The sequence below is a fragment of the Penaeus japonicus genome, unplaced genomic scaffold (genome assembly GCF_977035675.1).
Source record: "Penaeus japonicus unplaced genomic scaffold, GWHDUDI00000001_assembly GWHDUDI00000032, whole genome shotgun sequence".
Lineage (NCBI taxonomy): Eukaryota > Metazoa > Arthropoda > Malacostraca > Decapoda > Penaeidae > Penaeus > Penaeus japonicus.
This window is the reverse complement of record NW_028234434.1, coordinates 35,955-55,000: the sequence shown is the minus strand read 5'-3', so window position 1 is coordinate 55,000 and position 19,046 is coordinate 35,955. Positions and strand designations below refer to the sequence as shown.

General features: G+C 36.7%; 2 protein-coding genes and 3 pseudogenes across 3 annotated transcripts; all 5 read left to right on the top strand.

Moving 5' to 3' along the window:
• The first annotated feature begins 1,924 nt into the window (after positions 1-1,924).
• On the top strand, positions 1,925-2,637 carry LOC147467888 (cuticle protein CP1499-like; annotated as a pseudogene). Its single transcript, XR_015192646.1, has 2 exons — positions 1,925-1,955; positions 2,105-2,637. The product of XR_015192646.1 is annotated as a cuticle protein CP1499-like (transcript).
• Positions 2,638-5,656: 3,019 nt separating this feature from the next.
• Positions 5,657-6,384, top strand: LOC147467887 (cuticle protein CP1499 pseudogene; annotated as a pseudogene).
• Positions 6,385-9,048: 2,664 nt separating this feature from the next.
• Positions 9,049-11,174, top strand: LOC147467886 (uncharacterized; annotated as a pseudogene).
• A 1,574-nt stretch (positions 11,175-12,748) lies between these two features.
• LOC147467885 (cuticle protein CP1499-like) lies at positions 12,749-13,540 on the top strand. Its single transcript, XM_086556232.1, has 2 exons — positions 12,749-12,779; positions 12,929-13,540. The coding sequence occupies exons 1-2, from the start codon at positions 12,768-12,770 to the stop codon at positions 13,460-13,462; spliced, it is 546 nt and encodes a 181-aa protein (XP_086412358.1). The 5' UTR covers positions 12,749-12,767; the 3' UTR covers positions 13,463-13,540.
• A 2,921-nt stretch (positions 13,541-16,461) lies between these two features.
• Positions 16,462-17,232, top strand: LOC147467884 (cuticle protein CP1499-like). Its single transcript, XM_086556230.1, has 2 exons — positions 16,462-16,493; positions 16,643-17,232. The coding sequence occupies exons 1-2, from the start codon at positions 16,482-16,484 to the stop codon at positions 17,186-17,188; spliced, it is 558 nt and encodes a 185-aa protein (XP_086412356.1). The 5' UTR covers positions 16,462-16,481; the 3' UTR covers positions 17,189-17,232.
• The last annotated feature ends 1,814 nt before the right edge of the window (positions 17,233-19,046 follow it).

The following is a 19,046-nucleotide window of genomic DNA, read 5'->3' as shown; positions in this document are numbered from 1 at the left end:
ACTAATAACAAACATAAATATGACTTAAGTATGACAACTCGTGAATGACAGAGAGTGCGAAAAGACGCGCTACGTCGGGTGTATCTGCCACTGTCCCCTCTGACGTCGATGGCTCTGTCACCCCCCGTGTCTGACGCCAAAAAAGTGGCTGCCGCCCGCAATGCCTTCCTCAACGCCCACGAAACACAGTTTAGGGCTACAGTTAGTGCTGCGCCTTCCGTTCCCTCCTTCTCCCTGCCTGAAGACCTGCTCCATATAGATAGGATAAAGCACAAGGCGTCCTTACAGCATCAGTCAATTATTGGGAGTTACCTCTCAGCCTCTCAGTACAAACATTGGTTGTAGAAGGAGAATTAGCTCTAAGTGTTTTTTTTTTTCATATATATATATATATATATATATATATATATATATATATATATATATATATATTGAGAGCGAGAGAGAGAGAGAGAGAGATACTACTGAGCAAGCATTATCAGCAGTGATCTCTTTCATTCAAAAGTGCTTGCATGTAGGATGGAGACATTTCCCTAACCCTTTACATCCTTATGGAAGTTCAACTTTTAGCTTTGTTCGAAGATACTTCTCCTATTTTCTTTTTTTATCTCCCTTTATTTATTGATTTAAATACGATTATCATTCACATTATTCATGATGTGCTTTCTTATAAATCTGATCAATATTTTTAATATCATATTATGATACGATCATATATCAGAGATAATATACCGAGATAACTTTTACTGAAGTTTATTATTCTTATCAAATTTATAAGCACAAACAGGCTTACGAATAAAAAACTATAGGCATACCAATATATAAATACATTATATAGATAGATAGATGAATTAGACGGAGAGATAGATAAATGAAAATAGATAAATATCTAATTATATATATATATATATATATATATATATATATATATATATATATATATATATTATATATATATATATATATATATACAGTTTACAAATGGATAGATAAATTGGTAGATAGACAAAAATAAATAGCAAAATATAGATATAAATAAATTTAGAATTAACAGATAAGTAGATAGGCAGACAGAGAGAAAGATATGTATACCCGTCCCTTCTCCGTAAACTTGTGTATATGTGTGTGAGTTTAGACTATGTGTATGAGAAAATACGAAATTGCACTAATGATAATGCCATGTAACAAATATACACCTATGTGATAATAACCTGTAATTTACGATATACTCATGTCTGTTTCTAACGAAGGAGCTGCATTATTGACATCTATATACACAAAGGACCGTCAGACACTCTTCTTAAACAAATAAAATAAAGAAGAGCAATCCAAACCGCATACATCATCTACATTGCAACGTAGGGAACGAAAAAGTAGCTTAGTATTACTACAGGAGAATGTGAATGAGGAGAGTATCGTAATCAGTCTAGCTTTGACGAAAACGTACAGTGTTTATTTATTTACTTGTTTACGTATTTCGTAGTCTTTCTTTTCTTGACATTTTTTAAAATTTAAACACCTATGGATTTAGGTAATTGTTGATGTATCTGATGAATTAAGAAATATGTCCGAATGTTTGATGCAGCTATTTTACTTTGCTCTTGGTTAGATTACTCTTCGTTCTAGAATGACAATAATGATATTGATGATACTGTTTCTAGAATTTATTGAGAGTAAAGTTATTAAATAATTGTATCTTCCTTCCGTTTACTTCTATTGTGGGATACGATGTTGTTGTTTTTTTCTCCTGTAATTAGCATTAATGAAATAATAATAAGGCTTGAAAGTGGATCACTTATGTAGGTGTGGCAGAGCAGGAGAGTACAAGAAGAGTTGTACCCGATCTTTGCGTCACTGACTTTGCCTGACCTTCGTTTCCTGTATATAAAGGCAGAGAGATTCTTGGCTTACCGCAGTAGGAAACTTCCATCAGGACAGCAATCATGAGAGCTCTGGTAATCATTTGTCAAATACATTCATTCATAAACTTAAAATCGGATATCGTATAGCGACTTAAACGATGATTCTAAGAACGTGATTTGCCATTAACAAGTGTATGTGTAAATGCGTGAGTGAGTGACTGAAACAAAAAATCCCTTTGCAGGTTCTGTTGGCAGTGCTGGGAGTGTGCTCGGCTGTCCCCTTCATTCAGGACACGCCCGAAGTACAGGCTGAGAAAGCACGCTTCTTCCAAGCCTTCGGTGCTGCTCAGGCTGCTGCCACTCCTCAGCAGGCCGTCTATCGCCCTTCGCCTGCCGCTCAGCCTAAGTGGTATGGACCAGTAGCTGCCACTGTCCCCGCGGGAGTCGACGGCACCATCACCCCTGTGTCCGACACCCAAGAAGTGTCTGCCGCCCGCAACGCCTTCCTCAACGCCTACAACGCACAGGTCAGGGCCACAGTTGGTGCTGCGCCCGCCGTTCCCTCCTACACCCCTACCTACCATCACGCCCCAGCTGCCCCTCAGTACCAGCCCAAGTGGACTGGCCCCGTGGCAGCCACCGTCCCAGCTGGACTCCCGGGATCCGCTCCCCAGGTGGCTGACACTGCCGAAGTGGCAGCCGCCAAGCAGGCGTTCTTCAACACGTACCAGAGGCAGGCAGCAGCTGCGGCGCCCCATCGCGCAACTACTATTAGGCCCACTGTGATAATCAGATTTAGTTTCTATTTCTAAAAAACTGATAACTTAAGAGATGAAATAAATATGATCACCTATTTTGATTTTTAATAAGGTTCGTTATACTAATCTCCTTATCCCTTCCCTTCCCTAAATAAGGATTTTGACATTTCCTTACATTTCTAAGCCTATTTGGAAACCATCTTATATTATTAAATGATGAAAAGAATCAGCATTTTGATAGATAAATGAATGTGCGCTTCACTGCCCCAAACCATCGAATATCAAATCATCTACGCTTTTCATCCCATCACGCTCCCGGTCATGATTGAATGTTTTCACTTCATATTTTCGTAGTATTAAATGGATAGATGTTTTCATAAAAACTATTATATTTCAACCCATTGTAGACAGCTGGCGTGGCAACCATGACGCACGAATTTTTGGCATGACGACGGGTGGCATGACGTTCATGTCACGGCATTTTAAAGGATAGTGAATCGTTCTGTTTCTCTTTTACACTTTGAGCAATAAATCTATCTTGTGACTAATAATACCAATTGCAATTATTACTACTATGCCATAATATTCCACATCATAGATTTAGTTTAAAATCCCAAACATAGATGGCACCACTCTCTCCTAGCACTAGCAGGAAAGAAATCCTCGAAGGGCGCACATCACCGGTCTCTACCAAGCACTATCTTCAGGATGCGATGACACACAGCGCGGTGCCGACCTCCGTCTTTAAAGTACGTCGATATTGGATATGTAGTCAGAATAAAAAGGGGATAGTGATCCAGACCATGTTCAACGCATGCAATGTGGCCCTGTGCCAGTATGGCTGATTTGTGCTGTGGCATTCGCAGTTGTCAGCTCAGGTCTCCTTCCTTTTCCCTATCTCTTCATTTGTTTTCATTAGGGATCGTTTTTTTCGTATTTGTTTACGAAAGTACACGCACAGAAAATAATAATTGTTTATCTGTCCTCCCATAAAACTCATACCTCTATCACACTGAGTATAAAGAACATGATGAACTAATATAGACCCTGTACTGCAATTCTATCTCGCTACAAACACTGATAAACAGTCAGATGGCACACATAAGTCTCCCAAGATAGAAAAACACAAAACTATTGACAAACATAAATATGACTTTAGTATTACAACACTTGAATGATAGAGAGTGCGAAACGACACGATGCGTCGGCTGTATCTGTCACTGTCCGCTCTGACGTCGATGGCTCTGTCACCCCTGTGTCTGACACCCAAAAAGTGGCTGCCGCCCGCAATGCCTTCCTCAACGCCCACGACACACAGGTTAGGGCTACAGTTAGTGCTGCGCCTTCCGTCCCCTCCTTCTCCCTGTCTGAAGACCTGCTCCATATAGATAGGATAAAGCAAAGGCCTCCTTACAGCATCAGTCATTTATTGGGAATTAACTCTCAGCCTCTCCATACAAACTTTGGCTGTATAAGGAGAATTAGCTCTTAGTGTTTTTTTTTTTCTCATATATACATAAATACATATATATATATATATATATATATATATATATATATATATATATATATATATATAGAGAGAGAGAGAGAGAGAGAGAGAGAGAGAGAGAGAGAGAGAGAGAGAGAGAAAGAGAGAGAGGAGATACTACTGAGTAAACATTATCAGCAGTTATATCTTTAATTTAAAAGTGGTTGTATGTAGTATGGAGATTTTTTCCTAATCCTTTTCATCTTTATGGAAGTTCAACCTTCAGCTTTGTTCAAAGATACTTCTCCTATTTTCCTTTTTATCTCCCTTTATTTATTATTTTAAATACGATTATCATTCACATTATTCATGATGTGCTTTCTTATAAATCTATTCAATATTTTTATATTTCGTATGATACGATTATATATCAGAGATAATATACCGAGATAATTTTTACTGAAGTTTATCATTCTTATCAAATTTATAAGCACAAACAGGCTTACGCAAAAAACTATAGGCATACCAATATATACATACATTATATAGATAAATAGATAAATAGACGGAGAGGTAGATAAATGAAAATAGATAAATATCTAATTATATATATATATATATATATATATATATATATATATATATATATATAGTTTACAAATGGATAGATAAATCGGTAGATAGACAAAAAGAGATAGCAAAATATAGATATAAATAAATATAAACAGATAAGTAGATAGAAAGATATGTGTACTCGTCCATTCTATGTAAACTTGTGTATATATGTGTATGAGTTTGGACTATGTTTATGAGAAAATACGAAACTGAACTAATGATAATGTCATGTAACAGATATACACCTATGTAATAATAAACAAATTTACGATATACTCATGTCTTTTTCTAATGAAGGAGCTGCATTATTGACTTCTATGAACACAAAGGACTGTCAGACACTCTTCTTAAACAAATAAAATGAAGCAGAGCAATCAAAACCTCATAGATTATCTACTTTGCAATGTAGGAACGAAAAAGTAGCTAAGTATTACTACAGGAGAATGTGAATGAGGAGAATATCGTAATAGTGTTTGTATATTTGCTTGTTTACGTGTTTCGTAGTCTTTCTTTTCTTGACATTTTTTGTTTAAACACCTATGGTCTTAGGTAATTGTTGATGTATCTGATGAATTAAGAAATATGTACGAATGTTTGATTCACTTATTTTACTTTGCTCTTGGTTAGATCACTCTTCGTTCTAGAATAACAATAATGGTACTGTTTCTAGAATTTATTGATAGTAAAGTTATGAAATAGTTGTATCTTCCGTCCGTTTCCTTCTGTTGTGGGATACGATGTTTTATTTTTTCTGCTGTAATCAGCATTAATGAAATAATAATAAGGTTTGAAAGTGGATCACTTATGTAGGTGTGGCAGAGCAGGAGAGTACAAGAAGAGTTGTACCGATCTTTGCGTCACTGACTTTGCCTGACCTTCGTTTCCTGTATATAAAGGCAGGAGAGATTCTTGGCTTACCGCAGTAGGAAACTTCCATCAGGACAACAATCATGAGAGCTCTGGTAATCATTTGCCAAATACATTCATTCATAAACTTAAAATGGGATATCCTTTAGCAACTTAAGCGATGATTCTAAGAACGTGATTTGCCATTAACAAGTGCATGTGTAAATGCGTGACTGAGTGATTGAAACAAAAATTCCTTTGCAGGTTCTGTTGGCAGTGCTGGGAGTGTGCTCGGCTGTCCCTTCATTCAGGACACGCCCGAAGTACAGGCTGAGAAAGCACGCTTCTTCCAAGCTTCGGTGCTGCTCAGGCTGCTGCCACTCCTCAGCAGGCCGTCTATCGCCCTTCGCCTGCGCTCAGCCTAAGTGGTATGGACCAGTAGCTGCCCACTGTCCCGCGGGAGTCGCCGCCACCATCACCACTGGCTCCGGCACCCAAGAGCGGTCTGCCGCCCGCAACGCCGCCCGCAACCCCTACAACGCACAGGTCAGGGCCCACTGTTGGTGCTGCGCCCGCCGTTCCCTCCTACACCCCTACTACCATCACGCCCAGCTGTTCCTCAATCACGCCCCTCCAGCCCAGCCCAAGTGGACTGGCCCCGTGGCAGCCACCGTCCAGCTGGACTCCCGGGATCCGCTCCCCAGGTGGCTGACACTGCCGAAGTGGCAGCCGCCAAGCAGGCGTTCTTCAACACGTACAGAGGCAGGCAGCAGCTGCGGCTCCTCCATCGCCGCAACTATTTCTAAAGAAAACTAACAAATTAAGATATTAAATAAATAGGAGTGATCTATTTTGAGTTTGATTCGTATTACAAGACCATCTCATATGCACTCCCATTCCACACAATTTTAGCTTTCCTTTTATCTCTCTCAAAGTCTATACATGCGTGTAATATTGTAAAAGTATGAAAATCGCAATAGTATTTTCCCTCCACTGCCGAAAGGAATTGCTTTTTGGCTTTTATCTCAAACATTCTTTAACTCACAAAGTATTTGGTCTTCAGTCCATCGCTCTATCCTTGAAAAATGAATGTGTTCTAGATTTTTCTTTTGGTAATTGTAAATGGACTATGAGTTTGATATATATATTTTTTTCAAGAGAATATACTTAAAGGAATTTCAGAACACTTGCCGCGCACTTCATCGGGTTACGAAAAGACATACATTTATTTCATGATATCTCGATATAATTTTCATTGCAATCATTCCTTATACACTCAAATCTTAAGAACTAGATCTATTTTGACCCTTTAAGTGAATGATCACTTCCTACATGTAATCTGTTGGTGATAATTACTGCACGTGATAATAAATAAATAAATAAATAAATAAAAATTAGATTAAAAATGAAAAGATTAAAAATTATTTTAAAATAAAAAAAAAAATTGTTGGAGATAATTACTGTGATAAAAAAAAAAAAAAATGTGTGTTTGATGTATGTATTTCTCCCATAATAAGATGATTGACATTCTTCATGAAGGAATATATCTCGGACTCCATTGGATGAAGGTCTCCTTACATCATAGGCTCATAGTTCATTGGGAATTACTATTAAGCATCTCTATACATACATTGGCTGTATATACAAAATTAGCTCGTATCGTCTTTTCTTTATTATATAACCAACGATGATACTGCCAAGTAAGTAGTGTCAGTAATTATCTCCACAAAATACTTGTATGCTGTATGATTTTTGTCCCACCATATACGTCTATCTTCAGCTTTCTTCAGAGTTGCTTGAAGGCACTCCATTTCTCTGTCCTTGCCAACTGTGTGCAAGAAGTACGATTATCACTTACATTTTTCATGTTCTGTCATGAATTTGATCAACTGCATTATGTTCCAATGGTGGGGATGTATAATCAAGGAGGGATAGGCCCTATACCGGGATCATTTTTATCTTACTATATAATGATTTACAGACAGAGGAATGGCCGATAAACATACCTATATGTGCATAAATACATAATTTATATAATGTATAAATATGTATATATATATATATATATATATATATATATATATGTATATACATATATATATATATATATATATATATATATATATATATATATATATATATATATATATATGTATATACATATATATATATATATATATACATATATACATATATATATATGTATATACATATATATTATATATATATATATATATATATATATATATATATATATGTATATACTATATATATATATATATATTTATATATATATATATATATATATGTATATACAAATTATATATATATATATTATATATATATATATATATATATATTATATAATATGTGTTGTATATATATAAATATGTATATACTCATATGTATTTGTATATATATATATATATATTATATATATATATATATATATACATATATATAAATAGATAGATAGATGGAGTATTAAATAGATAAAACTGTATGTGAATAAAAGATACATAGCTAAACATATACAGTGTACTGATGGATAACTAGATAAATGGATCGATAGATAAGAAAAACGAGATAGGGAGATGTATGAATAGCGGGATAAATGTAAATATAAACAGATATGCTGTAAACAGATAAATAGATAGAAAGACATTAGTCTCTGTGTGTCTGTGTTTGTGTAATGTATGTGTTTACATGAGAGACTGCAAGATCGAAGTAATAATTATGAATTATGTCGGATAATACAACCGTTGAATGATGATATACTTGTGTCTACATGTTTGTTTGTTTTTATACAGGAATTATATTACAGATATCTACTACACAAACATTTAAGTTCTCTTCTAATAAAAAAATAAAAAAAATGAAGCAGATAATTAACCTCAAAGAATAACATAAGTAACAAAATAGAGCTAATCCTAACTCTGAGAGGACTGTAGGAAGAACAGTTCATCGAAATCTGTGTTTTGGCTAAGAAGCAGTTCTCATAAGCTTCGTATTTCGCTGGAGATGTAAAACTGATCCGTTTTTCTCTTCCTGACACCTTTTTATTTTAGATACGTAAGGACTTAGATCATTATTAAGGTTAATTAGTTAGGTAACATGACCATATGTTTATATACTCTTGAATATATGAGTTATCGTCTGGAATAACAAATGATAACAATGTTGATGGTATTGTTTCTACTCCCATTTTTAATGATGGTAAATGTTAACGGAAAGTAAATATAACAGTTAACAGTTAACATTTGTATCCTCCTTCCATTCTTTCCTGTACGAAATTTGATATCCTGTTCATATCAAAATGAAAAAAGAGGGAATGCTTGAAAGTGGATCACTTATGTAGGTGTGGCAGAGCAGGAAAGTACAAGAAGAGTTGTACCCGTTCTTTGCGTCACTGACTTTGCTGACCTTCGTTTCTGTATATAAAGGCAGAGACATTCTTGGCTTACCGCAGTAGGAAACTTCCATCAGGACAACAATCATGAGAGCTCTGGTATCCATTTACAGAATATATTTACTAAAATGAAATTTAATTAAGCATCTTGACGATGTTGATAGGAACGTGATTTACTATTAGGAAAAAAGTGTATGTGTGACTGAGTGATCGAAACAAAAAATCCCTTTGCAGGTTCTGTTGGCAGTGCTGGGAGTGTGCTCGGCTGTCCCCTTCATTCAGGACACGCCCGAAGTACAGGCTGAGAAAGCACGCTTCTTCCAAGCCTTCGGTGCTGCTCAGGCTGCTGCCACTCCTCAGCAGGCCGTCTATCGCCCTTCGCCTGCCGCTCAGCCTAAGTGGTATGGACCAGTAGCTGCCACTGTCCCCGCGGGAGTCGACGGCACCATCACCCTGTGTCCGACACCCAAGAAGTGTCTGCCGCCCGCAACGCCTTCCTCAACGCCTACAACGCACAGGTCAGGGCCACAGTTGGTGCTGCGCCCGCCGTTCCCTCCTACACCCCTACCCACCATTATGCACCAGCTGTTCCTCATCACGCCCCCCAGCCCAGTACCACCCAAGTGGACTGGCCCCGTGGCAGCCACCGTCCAGCTGGACTCCCGGGATCCGCTCCCAGGTGGCTGACACTGCCGAAGTGGCAGCCGCCAAGCAGGCGTTTCTTCAACACGTACCAGAGGCAGGCAGCAGCTGCGGCGCCACCATCGCGGCAACTACTATTAGGCCCACTGTGATAACCAACTATTAGGCCACACTGTGGAAAAACCAATTTTATTTCTATTTCTGAAACCTGATAACTTAAGAGATGAAATAAATATGATCACCTATTTTGATTTTTAATAAGATTTTATACACTATTCCTCATCCCCTTTTCCTTCCCTAAATAAGGCTTTTGACATTTCCTTACATTTCTAAGCCTATTTGGAAATCATCTTTTGTTATTAAATGATGAAAAGAATCAATATTTTGATAGATAAATGGCTGTTCTTTTCACTGCCCCAAACCATCGAATATCAAAACAACTACGCTTTTTCATCCCATCACGCTCCCGTTATGATTGAATGTTTTCAGTTCATATTTTCGAAGTATGAAATGGATAAATGTTTTCATGAAACTATTATATTTCAACCCATTGTAGACGGATGGCATGACAACCATGATGCACGAATGTTTGGCCTGACGACGGGTGGCATGTCGTTCATGTCACGGCATCTTGTGACTGATAATGCTAATTGCAATTATCATTACTATGCCATAATATTCCATATCATAGGTTTAGTTTAAAATCCCAAACATAGATGGCACCACTCTCTCCTAGCACCAGCAGGAAAGAAGTCCTCGAAGGGCGCCCATCACCGGTCTCTACCAAGCACTATCTTCAGGATGCGATGACACACAGCGCGATGCCGACCTCCATCTCTAAAGTACCATCGATACTGGATATGTAGTTAGAATAAAAAGAGGATAGTGATCCAGACCATGTTCAACGCATGCACTGTGGCCCTATGCTAGTATGGCTGATTTGTGCTGTGGCATTCGCAGTTGTCAGCACAGGTCTCCTTCCTTTTCCCTATCTCTTCATTTATTTTCATTAGGGATCGTTGTTTTTTCGTATTTGTTTACGAAAGTTTTCCACAGAAAATTATAATTGTTTATTTGTCCTCCCATAAAACTCATACCTCTAACACACTTGAGTGTAAAAAACATGATGAATTGATATAGACCCTGTACTGCAATTCTATCTCGCTACAACACTGATAAACACTGTCAGATGACACATACAAGTCTCCCAAAATAGCAAAACACAAACTAATAACAAACATAAATATGACTTAAGTATGACAACTCGTGAATGACAGAGAGTGCGAAAAGACGCGCTACGTCGGGTGTATCTGCCACTGTCCCCTCTGACGTCGATGGCTCTGTCACCCCCCGTGTCTGACGCCAAAAAAGTGGCTGCCGCCCGCAATGCCTTCCTCAACGCCCACGAAACACAGTTTAGGGCTACAGTTAGTGCTGCGCCTTCCGTTCCCTCCTTCTCCCTGCCTGAAGACCTGCTCCATATAGATAGGATAAAGCACAAGGCGTCCTTACAGCATCAGTCAATTATTGGGAGTTACCTCTCAGCCTCTCAGTACAAACATTGGTTGTAGAAGGAGAATTAGCTCTAAGTGTTTTTTTTTTTCATATATATATATATATATATATATATATATATATATATATATATATATATTGAGAGCGAGAGAGAGAGAGAGAGAGATACTACTGAGCAAGCATTATCAGCAGTGATCTCTTTCATTCAAAAGTGCTTGCATGTAGGATGGAGACATTTCCCTAACCCTTTACATCCTTATGGAAGTTCAACTTTTAGCTTTGTTCGAAGATACTTCTCCTATTTTCTTTTTTTATCTCCCTTTATTTATTGATTTAAATACGATTATCATTCACATTATTCATGATGTGCTTTCTTATAAATCTGATCAATATTTTTAATATCATATTATGATACGATCATATATCAGAGATAATATACCGAGATAACTTTTACTGAAGTTTATTATTCTTATCAAATTTATAAGCACAAACAGGCTTACGAATAAAAAACTATAGGCATACCAATATATAAATACATTATATAGATAGATAGATGAATTAGACGGAGAGATAGATAAATGAAAATAGATAAATATCTAATTATATATATATATATATATATATATATATATATATATATATATACATATATATATATATATATATATATATATATACAGTTTACAAATGGATAGATAAATTGGTAGATAGACAAAAATAAATAGCAAAATATAGATATAAATAAATTTAGAATTAACAGATAAGTAGATAGGCAGACAGAGAGAAAGATATGTATACCCGTCCCTTCTCCGTAAACTTGTGTATATGTGTGTGAGTTTAGACTATGTGTATGAGAAAATACGAAATTGCACTAATGATAATGCCATGTAACAAATATACACCTATGTGATAATAACCTGTAATTTACGATATACTCATGTCTGTTTCTAACGAAGGAGCTGCATTATTGACATCTATATACACAAAGGACCGTCAGACACTCTTCTTAAACAAATAAAATAAAGAAGAGCAATCCAAACCGCATACATCATCTACATTGCAACGTAGGGAACGAAAAAGTAGCTTAGTATTACTACAGGAGAATGTGAATGAGGAGAGTATCGTAATCAGTCTAGCTTTGACGAAAACGTACAGTGTTTATTTATTTACTTGTTTACGTATTTCGTAGTCTTTCTTTTCTTGACATTTTTTAAAATTTAAACACCTATGGATTTAGGTAATTGTTGATGTATCTGATGAATTAAGAAATATGTCCGAATGTTTGATGCAGCTATTTTACTTTGCTCTTGGTTAGATTACTCTTCGTTCTAGAATGACAATAATGATATTGATGATACTGTTTCTAGAATTTATTGAGAGTAAAGTTATTAAATAATTGTATCTTCCTTCCGTTTACTTCTATTGTGGGATACGATGTTGTTGTTTTTTTCTCCTGTAATTAGCATTAATGAAATAATAATAAGGCTTGAAAGTGGATCACTTATGTAGGTGTGGCAGAGCAGGAGAGTACAAGAAGAGTTGTACCCGATCTTTGCGTCACTGACTTTGCCTGACCTTCGTTTCCTGTATATAAAGGCAGAGAGATTCTTGGCTTACCGCAGTAGGAAACTTCCATCAGGACAGCAATCATGAGAGCTCTGGTAATCATTTGTCAAATACATTCATTCATAAACTTAAAATCGGATATCGTATAGCGACTTAAACGATGATTCTAAGAACGTGATTTGCCATTAACAAGTGTATGTGTAAATGCGTGAGTGAGTGACTGAAACAAAAAATCCCTTTGCAGGTTCTGTTGGCAGTGCTGGGAGTGTGCTCGGCTGTCCCCTTCATTCAGGACACGCCCGAAGTACAGGCTGAGAAAGCACGCTTCTTCCAAGCCTTCGGTGCTGCTCAGGCTGCTGCCACTCCTCAGCAGGCCGTCTATCGCCCTTCGCCTGCCGCTCAGCCTAAGTGGTATGGACCAGTAGCTGCCACTGTCCCCGCGGGAGTCGACGGCACCATCACCCCTGTGTCCGACACCCAAGAAGTGTCTGCCGCCCGCAACGCCTTCCTCAACGCCTACAACGCACAGGTCAGGGCCACAGTTGGTGCTGCGCCCGCCGTTCCCTCCTACACCCCTACCTACCATCACGCCCCAGCTGCCCCTCAGTACCAGCCCAAGTGGACTGGCCCCGTGGCAGCCACCGTCCCAGCTGGACTCCCGGGATCCGCTCCCCAGGTGGCTGACACTGCCGAAGTGGCAGCCGCCAAGCAGGCGTTCTTCAACACGTACCAGAGGCAGGCAGCAGCTGCGGCGCCCCCATCGCGCAACTACTATTAGGCCCCACTGTGATAATCAGATTTAGTTTCTATTTCTAAAAACTGATAACTTAAGAGATGAAATAAATATGATCACCTATTTTGATTTTTAATAAGGTTCGTTATACTATCTCCTTATCCCCTTCCCCTTCCCTAAATAAGGATTTTGACATTTCCTTACATTTCTAAGCCTATTTGGAAACCATCTTATATTATTAAATGATGAAAAGAATCAGCATTTTGATAGATAAATGAATGTGCGCTTCACTGCCCCAAACCATCGAATATCAAATCATCTACGCTTTTCATCCCATCACGCTCCCGGTCATGATTGAATGTTTTCACTTCATATTTTCGTAGTATTAAATGGATAGATGTTTTCATAAAAACTATTATATTTCAACCCATTGTAGACAGCTGGCGTGGCAACCATGACGCACGAATTTTTGGCATGACGACGGGTGGCATGACGTTCATGTCACGGCATTTTAAAGGATAGTGAATCGTTCTGTTTCTCTTTTACACTTTGAGCAATAAATCTATCTTGTGACTAATAATACCAATTGCAATTATTACTACTATGCCATAATATTCCACATCATAGATTTAGTTTAAAATCCCAAACATAGATGGCACCACTCTCTCCTAGCACTAGCAGGAAAGAAATCCTCGAAGGGCGCACATCACCGGTCTCTACCAAGCACTATCTTCAGGATGCGATGACACACAGCGCGGTGCCGACCTCCGTCTTTAAAGTACCGTCGATATTGGATATGTAGTCAGAATAAAAAGGGGATAGTGATCCAGACCATGTTCAACGCATGCAATGTGGCCCTGTGCCAGTATGGCTGATTTGTGCTGTGGCATTCGCAGTTGTCAGCTCAGGTCTCCTTCCTTTTCCCTATCTCTTCATTTGTTTTCATTAGGGATCGTTTTTTTCGTATTTGTTTACGAAAGTACACGCACAGAAAATAATAATTGTTTATCTGTCCTCCCATAAAACTCATACCTCTATCACACTGAGTATAAAGAACATGATGAACTAATATAGACCCTGTACTGCAATTCTATCTCGCTACAACACTGATAAACAGTCAGATGGCACACATAAGTCTCCCAAGATAGAAAAACACAAACTATTGACAAACATAAATATGACTTTAGTATTACAACACTTGAATGATAGAGAGTGCGAAACGACACGATGCGTCGGCTGTATCTGTCACTGTCCGCTCTGACGTCGATGGCTCTGTCACCCCTGTGTCTGACACCCAAAAAGTGGCTGCCGCCCGCAATGCCTTCCTCAACGCCCACGACACACAGGTTAGGGCTACAGTTAGTGCTGCGCCTTCCGTCCCCTCCTTCTCCCTGTCTGAAGACCTGCTCCATATAGATAGGATAAAGCAAAGGCCTCCTTACAGCATCAGTCATTTATTGGGAATTAACTCTCAGCCTCTCCATACAAACTTTGGCTGTATAAGGAGAATTAGCTCTTAGTGTTTTTTTTTTCTCATATATACATACATACATATATATATATATATATATATATATATATATATATATATATATATATATATAGAGAGAGAGAGAGAGAGAGAGAGAGAGAGAGAGAGAGAGAGAGAGAGAGAGAAAGAGAGAGAGGAGATACTACTGAGTAAACATTATCAGCAGTTATATCTTTAATTTAAAAGTGGTTGTATGTAGTATGGAGATTTTTTCCTAATCCTTTTCATCTTTATGGAAGTTCAACCTTCAGCTTTGTTCAAAGATACTTCTCCTATTTTCCTTTTTATCTCCCTTTATTTATTATTTTAAATACGATTATCATTCACATTATTCATGATGTGCTTTCTTATAAATCTATTCAATATTTTTATATTTCGTATGATACGATTATATATCAGAGATAATATACCGAGATAATTTTTACTGAAGTTTATCATTCTTATCAAATTTATAAGCACAAACAGGCTTACGCAAAAAACTATAGGCATACCAATATATACATACATTATATAGATAAATAGATAAATAGACGGAGAGGTAGATAAATGAAAATAGATAAATATCTAATTATATATATATATATATATATATATATATATATATATATATATATATATAGTTTACAAATGGATAGATAAATCGGTAGATAGACAAAAAGAGATAGCAAAATATAGATATAAATAAATATAAACAGATAAGTAGATAGAAAGATATGTGTACTCGTCCATTCTATGTAAACTTGTGTATATATGTGTATGAGTTTGGACTATGTTTATGAGAAAATACGAAACTGAACTAATGATAATGTCATGTAACAGATATACACCTATGTAATAATAAACAAATTTACGATATACTCATGTCTGTTTCTAATGAAGGAGCTGCATTATTGACATCTATGAACACAAAGGACTGTCAGACACTCTTCTTAAACAAATAAAATGAAGCAGAGCAATCAAAACCTCATAGATTATCTACTTTGCAATGTAGGAACGAAAAAGTAGCTAAGTATTACTACAGGAGAATGTGAATGAGGAGAATATCGTAATAGTGTTTGTATATTTGCTTGTTTACGTGTTTCGTAGTCTTTCTTTTCTTGACATTTTTTGTTTAAACACCTATGGTCTTAGGTAATTGTTGATGTATCTGATGAATTAAGAAATATGTACGAATGTTTGATTCACTTATTTTACTTTGCTCTTGGTTAGATCACTCTTCGTTCTAGAATAACAATAATGGTACTGTTTCTAGAATTTATTGATAGTAAAGTTATGAAATAGTTGTATCTTCCGTCCGTTTCCTTCTGTTGTGGGATACGATGTTTTATTTTTTTCTGCTGTAATCAGCATTAATGAAATAATAATAAGGTTTGAAAGTGGATCACTTATGTAGGTGTGGCAGAGCAGGAGAGTACAAGAAGAGTTGTACCCGATCTTTGCGTCACTGACTTTGCCTGACCTTCGTTTCCTGTATATAAAGGCAGAGAGATTCTTGGCTTACCGCAGTAGGAAACTTCCATCAGGACAACAATCATGAGAGCTCTGGTAATCATTTGCCAAATACATTCATTCATAAACTTAAAATGGGATATCCTTTAGCAACTTAAGCGATGATTCTAAGAACGTGATTTGCCATTAACAAGTGCATGTGTAAATGCGTGACTGAGTGATTGAAACAAAAAATTCCTTTGCAGGTTCTGTTGGCAGTGCTGGGAGTGTGCTCGGCTGTCCCCTTCATTCAGGACACGCCCGAAGTACAGGCTGAGAAAGCACGCTTCTTCCAAGCCTTCGGTGCTGCTCAGGCTGCTGCCACTCCTCAGCAGGCCGTCTATCGCCCTTCGCCTGCCGCTCAGCCTAAGTGGTATGGACCAGTAGCTGCCACTGTCCCCGCGGGAGTCGACGGCACCATCACCCCTGTGTCCGACACCCAAGAAGTGTCTGCCGCCCGCAACGCCTTCCTCAACGCCTACAACGCACAGGTCAGGGCCACTGTTGGTGCTGCGCCCGCCGTTCCCTCCTACACCCCTACCTACCATCACGCCCCAGCTGTTCCTCATCACGCCCCTCCAGCCCAGCCCAAGTGGACTGGCCCCGTGGCAGCCACCGTCCCAGCTGGACTCCCGGGATCCGCTCCCCAGGTGGCTGACACTGCCGAAGTGGCAGCCGCCAAGCAGGCGTTCTTCAACACGTACCAGAGGCAGGCAGCAGCTGCGGCTCCTCCATCGCGCAACTATTTCTAAAGAAAACTAACAAATTAAGATATTAAATAAATAGGAGTGATCTATTTTGAGTTTGATTCGTATTACAAGACCATCTCCATATGCACTCCCCATTCCACACAATTTTAGCTTTCCTTTTATCTCTCTCACAAGTCTATACATGCGTGTAATATTGTAAAAGTATGAAAATCGCAATAGTATTTTCCCTTCACTGCCGAAAGGAATTGCTTTTTGGCTTTTATCTCAAACATTCTTTAACTCACAAACTATTTGGTCTTCAGTCCATCGCTCTATCCTTGAAAAATGAATGTGTTCTAGATTTTTCTTTTGGTAATTGTAAATGACTATGAGTTTGATATATATATTTTTTTCAAGAGAAATATACTTAAAGGAATTTCAGAACACTTGCCGCGCACTTCATCCGGGTTACGAAAAGACATACATTTATTTCATGATATCTCCGATATAATTTTCATTGCAATCATTCCTTATCCACTCAAATCTTAAGAACTAGATCTATTTTGACCCTTTAAGTGAATGATCACTTCCTACATGTAATCTGTTGGTGATAATTACTGCACGTGATAATAAATAAATAAATAAATAAATAAAAATTAGATTAAAAATGAAAAGATTAAAAATTATTTTAAAATAAAAAAAAAAAATTGTTGGAGATAATTACTGTGATAAAAAAAAAAAAAAAATGTGTGTTTGATGTATGTATTTCTCCCATAATAAGATGATTGACATTCTTCATGAAGGAATATATCTCGGACTCCATTGGATGAAGGTCTCCTTACATCATAGGCTCATAGTTCATTGGGAATTACTATTAAGCATCTCTATACATACATTGGCTGTATATACAAAATTAGCTCGTATCGTCTTTTCTTTATTATATAACCAACGATGATACTGCCAAGTAAGTAGTGTCAGTAATTATCTCCCACAAAATACTTGTATGCTGTATGATTTTTGTCCCACCATATACGTCTATCTTCAGCTTTCTTCAGAGTTGCTTGAAGGCACTCCATTTCTCTGTCCTTGCCAACTGTGTGCAAGAAGTACGATTATCACTTACATTTTTCATGTTCTGTCATGAATTTGATCAACTGCATTATGTTCCAATGGTGGGGATGTATAATCAAGGAGGGATAGGCCCTATACCGGGATCATTTTTATCTTACTATATAATGATTTACAGACAGAGGAATGGCCGATAAACATACCTATATGTGCATAAATACATAATTTATATAATGTATAAATATGTATATATATATATATATATATATATATATATATATATGTATATACATATATATATATATATATATATATATATATATATATATATATATATATATATATATATGTATATACATATATGTATATATATATATATATATATATATATATATATATATATGTATATATATATATATATATATGTATATATATATATATATATATATATTATATCTATATACATATATATACATTTATATATATATATATATATATATATATATGTATATACATATATATATATATATATATATATAAATATATATATATATATATATATATAATATGTGTGTATATATATAAATATGTATATACTCATATGTATTTGTATATATATATATATATATATATATATATATATATATATACATATATATAAATAGATAGATAGATGGAGTATTAAATAGATAAAACTGTATGTGAATAAAGATACATAGCTAAACATATACAGTGTACTGATGGATAACTAGATAAATGGATCGATAGATAAGAAAAACGAGATAGGGAGATGTATGAATAGCGGGATAAATGTAAATATAAACAGATATGCATGTAAACAGATAAATAGATA